Source organism: Lycium barbarum, chromosome 5, assembly GCF_019175385.1.
Source record: "Lycium barbarum isolate Lr01 chromosome 5, ASM1917538v2, whole genome shotgun sequence".
NCBI classification, from domain to species: domain Eukaryota; kingdom Viridiplantae; phylum Streptophyta; class Magnoliopsida; order Solanales; family Solanaceae; genus Lycium; species Lycium barbarum.
This window is the reverse complement of record NC_083341.1, coordinates 15,970,816-15,975,462: the sequence shown is the minus strand read 5'-3', so window position 1 is coordinate 15,975,462 and position 4,647 is coordinate 15,970,816. Positions and strand designations below refer to the sequence as shown.

The following is a 4,647-nucleotide window of genomic DNA, read 5'->3' as shown; positions in this document are numbered from 1 at the left end:
AGCATTGGTAAGATTGAATAACAATGACTCGGGGCGTTAACCCTCGTTTAATAGACTAACTTAGGAATAAGAACAAGTCTAATTGGCATTATTGATCGTTCTTCGATATAAACTCTTTTGTATTTAGAAAAATCATAAAGAGGAAATACGGTCTAATTGTTGGAAAACATTAGAAAGTCTTTAAGAGATCGAGTGCAAATCCTTAGAACAATCATTAGAAGTATATCACATTGAAACCTGAAGCATAATATCTAATCAAAACGGGGAACACAACCTTAGTCTCTCTCTCGAAATAATTACAATTCAAGTCAAAGTATTATTTTATATTACACAACAAATATTCCAAACTATTCTGAATAGGATTAAAGCCTTTAAAGACCAGTATCGCATACAATTAGTACCCTTTTCTATCCATATTCCCTGTGGGATTCGACCCCAACTTCGTTTGGGTTACTATATTTGACAATATCCGCTTTACACCACTAATAGGTGTAATTTGAGTGTACCAAATTTTGGCGCCGTTGCCGGGGAATACGGTTTTGAAATTACTGACTGTTGTTCTTTAAATGTTTTACTATTCCATCACACCTTGTTTTGCTATTTTTGGTGAACCAGGTGAAATTGGCAGGAAGACATAATCGAAATCAAGAAAACCAAGGTGGGCTCCAAATGAACCCACCACTACCGGAAGAAGAGGATGATGAGAATATATTTGAGCAATTCATTAATGAAGCTGATTATGCTTATGTTGTGGTCCCTCCTAGGACTAGAAATGCTACTTTCAAAATCGATAGCTCTATCTATCAGCTATTGAAACTTGAAGGTTATTTCCAAAATTCTTCAGGGGATTGTCCACTCCGACATTTGAAGAACTTCTGCATGTATGCGCTCAATAATTCCAAGGTGTTTTTTCTGCTGATGCACTTCGGTTACGGGTTTTCAAATATTCCTTGGCTAGACAAGCAAGGGAATTGTATGAAAAGCTGCCCAACAATTCTATTCACACCTGGAGCGAGCTAGCCAATACATTTTTGAAGAAGTGGTTTCCACCGAGCAAAAAGGCTGAACTTTGAGAAAAGATCTTTGAGTTCAAACAGCTCTTGGAGGAACAATTATATTCTGCATGGGAGAGGTTCAAGTACTATCTCAATTATATTCGGCATGGGAGAGGTTCAAGTACTATCTAGCTCAATCTCCAACTCACGGGTTTCCGGATGCTATTCTCACCGAGAAGTTCTACAAGGGGTTAGATACAATGAATCAGATTGCTATCAATACTACCGCTGGTGGATGCTTCATGGAGAAGTCATTTTTCAACATCACTTGGTTGCTCGATAAGCTCACCACCCACAATCAGGCTTGGCATTCAAATGATAACAAGAGCTTATCTTACGGTAGTCCATCACTAGCCGTTGTTGCAAAGGAGAACCATGAGAGGGATCATGCCTTTGCTCAATTGTAAACTACGGTGGATCTGTTATCAAAAAAATTGGCAAAGAAGGATGCACATGGGTTATATGCTGTTGAGGAGTTACCACCGCCTCCACCTGGGATGTATCAAGTCCCTGAGGGGATGTACCAAGAGGGGCAACAACATTACAAAGATACTAATTATGTCAACAACTCCCAAGGGGGTTATCAGAGGCAAAATTATCAAGGTCCAGGACATCACCCATGGCAGAAGTCTCAACGCCAATTTTAAGGGAACAATTACAATAGAAATGATCGGGGAAATCCCAATCAAGGGAATTACAATAACAACAATTATGGAAACAAGAGCTCTAACCCCTATATTCCACCAAAGGGGCAATCATCAAATTCTCAACAGTGGAGAGACAATTCAGCTAGCAACTCTGCTATCAATGTCGCTAATGATTCTGTTGAGCTGAAGAGCATGATGCAAAAAATGCTAATAAACCAGGACAGAACTGAAAGTACAATAAAAGGAAATGTCTCAGGTTCAACTATCTTATTCAGTTGCCACTCAGAAGCTTGAATCCCAGTTCAGAGGCATTTCGAGAGAAGTGCATACTCCTCATCTTGGACACCTACCAATTGATACAGTTCCAAATCAGAAAAGTAGTGGGGTAAACTCTGTGAAGCATGTAGCTGCTATTAGCACCCGAAGTGGAAAAATACTTCAAGGTGCTGATAAAAAGGTGATTGATCTTGAGCCGATTATTGAATAAGAGGCACAACCTAATATGTCTGATGTTATTGTGGAGGAAGAAACAGAGGAGGAAATCCCTATTATAGCTGAAGAGGAGCAGAATCTTGAGAATCCTAAGGCACAATGAGAGAAAAATGAAAAGGGGAAGGCAAAACTTTCTGGCGCTCTTCGCTCTTTGACTCAATTATTCAAATCTTCACTGCCTTTTCCTCAAAGGTTAGTGAGAAAAACAGAAGATGACAAGTTCTTGCGATTTTATGATCAACTTAAGCAATTGACGATGAACATTCCTTTCATGGACGCTGTCCAAGAGATGCCTGAGTTTGCTAAATATTTGAAGGATCTCTTAACAAAGAAAAAGAAGAAGCCATTAAAACATGACACTGTGGGTATCACTCATCGTGTCAGTGCTATTATTTCCAAGACCGCGGTGCAAAAAAGGGGAGATCCTGAAGCATTCACCATTCCAGGCACTATAGGCAGTAAGATTTTGCCAAGGCGTTCTGTGACAATGGGGCTAGCATAAATCTCATGCCCCTTGAGATTTTCAAGAGATCAGGTTTGGGGATGCCAAGGCCCACTACCATGAGGTTGCAAATGGCTGACAGATCGATAAAAAAGCCAGTTGGGGTGGTTGATGATGTTGTTGTTCGAACTGGGGAATTCCTTCTTCCGGCAGATTTCGTGATTCTTGGCTGTACTGTTGATAAAAAAAATTCCTATTATTCTAAAGAGACCTTTCCTTGCTACAGGGAAGGATCTTATAGATTCAGAAAAGCATGAGATTAAGTTCCGGGTTAATGATGAGGAGATGACTTTTCAAGCCAGCAAGGGTATGAAATTGCCCAGTCTTTATCAAAGTATTTCGGTTATTAATTCTTTTGATGTAGTGGATGAAGCGGTGGAGTTCAAGATGGAAGAAGACTGCTTGGATGAAGCATTATCAGCTATCTTGGTAAATTTTAATGCAAAAGAGATGGAGGGATATATTGAGACGGTAAACTTACTCACCGATTTGGGTTCTTACTTTTATGAGCCCAAGAAATTGTCTCTTGATATAGAGAAGCGAACAACCCCTTAGGAAAAACCTTAAATTATTGACCCACCAAAGTTAGAACTCAAGCAACTTCCATCTCATCTTAGATATGAGTTTCGTGGAGCAAATAGTACTCTCCCAGTAATTGTGTCATCACTTTTGAATGAGGGACAGACTCAAAGACTTCTCACAGTCTTGAGGAAACATTTGAGGGCCTTGGGTTGGACTATTGTAGACATCCGGGGGATTCCTTCCGGAATTTGTGAGCACCGAATTCAGCTGGAAGAGAAAAGTTCACCAAGTGTTGGGCATCAAAGAAGATTGAATCCACCGATGCAAGAGGTGGTAAAGAAAACGATTATTCAGTGGCTGGATGCTAGGGTGGTTTACCCAATTGACAACAGTCCATGGGTGAGTCCAGTTCAATGTGTGCCAAAGAAGGGTAGGGGTGGGGGTGGGGGTGGGGGTGGGGGGAGGGTGGGTGGGCATCACTCTTGTCCCTAATTCGAAAAATGAGTTGATACCTACATGAACTGTCACCGGTTGGAGAGTTTGCATGGACTATAGAAAGTTGAATACTGCATCTTGCAAAGACCATTTATGCCTTTTATTGATCAAATGCTTGATCGGCTAGCCGAAAGGTTTTATTATTGCTTCTTTGGATGGGTACTCTGGGTACAATCAAATTAACATCTCATTGAAATATCAAGAAAAGACTAATTTCACTTGCCCTATGGGACATTCGCTTTCAGCCGAATGCCATTTGGTCTTTGCAATGCCCCAACCACTTTCCAGCGATGTACGATGTCCATATTCTCTAATATGGTTGAAAACTTTCTTGAAGTCTTCATGGATGATTTCTCTATTATGGAAGATTCATTCGATAAATGTTTATACCATCTTGATAGGGTTCTACAAAGGTTTGAAGAGACAAATCTAGTTCTTAACTGGGAAAAGTGTCATTTAATGGTAAATGAGGGAATTGTCCTTGGCCATAAGATTTCCGAGAAAGGGATTGAAGTTGATCAAGCCAAGATCGATGTGATTTCAAAACTCTCTCCTCCCATCTCAGTTAAAGGGGTTCGGAGTTTCTTGGGGCACGCTGGATTTTATAGAAGGTTCATCAAAGACTTCTCAAAGATTGCAAATCCAATGTGCAAGCTTTTGGAAAAGGAGTCGAAATTCAATTTTGATGAAACGTGCATCAAGGCTTTTGAATAGTTGAAGTTGAGATTGGCTTCAGCCCCTATTGTTGTGTCTCCGGATTGGTCTTTACCTTTCGAATTGATGTGTGATGCTAGTGGTCTTGTTATTGGCGTTGTGCTTGGTCAGCGGCTCAATTAAATCTTGCACCCAATTTATTATGCAAGCAAAATACTAAATGGAGGTCAAATGAATTATACAGTGACAGAGCAAGAGCTACTTGCTATTGTTTATGCTT

At 40.2% G+C, this 4,647-nt stretch overlaps 1 protein-coding gene across 1 annotated transcript; it reads left to right on the top strand.

Annotated features, from left to right (window-relative positions):
- The first annotated feature begins 2,465 nt into the window (after positions 1-2,465).
- Positions 2,466-4,427, top strand: LOC132639242 (uncharacterized). The gene is made up of 5 exons (XM_060355707.1): positions 2,466-2,652; positions 2,923-3,167; positions 3,381-3,617; positions 3,774-3,847; positions 4,115-4,427. Exons 1-5 carry the CDS (start codon positions 2,466-2,468, stop codon positions 4,425-4,427), a joined length of 1,056 nt encoding a protein of 351 aa, XP_060211690.1.
- Positions 4,428-4,647: the final 220 nt, after the last annotated feature.

Bases quoted from the DNA above. Each gene is read 5' to 3' on its own strand.
- LOC132639242 (XM_060355707.1), top strand. From the start codon at position 2,466: ATGGACGCTGTCCAAGAGATGCCTGAGTTTGCTAAATATTTGAAGGAT. The intron at 2,653-2,922 runs GTAAGATTTTGC...TCCTTGCTACAG, and splicing joins CATTCCAGGCACTATAGGCA to GGAAGGATCTTATAGATTCA. The intron at 3,168-3,380 runs GTAAACTTACTC...AATGAGGGACAG, and splicing joins TGGAGGGATATATTGAGACG to ACTCAAAGACTTCTCACAGT.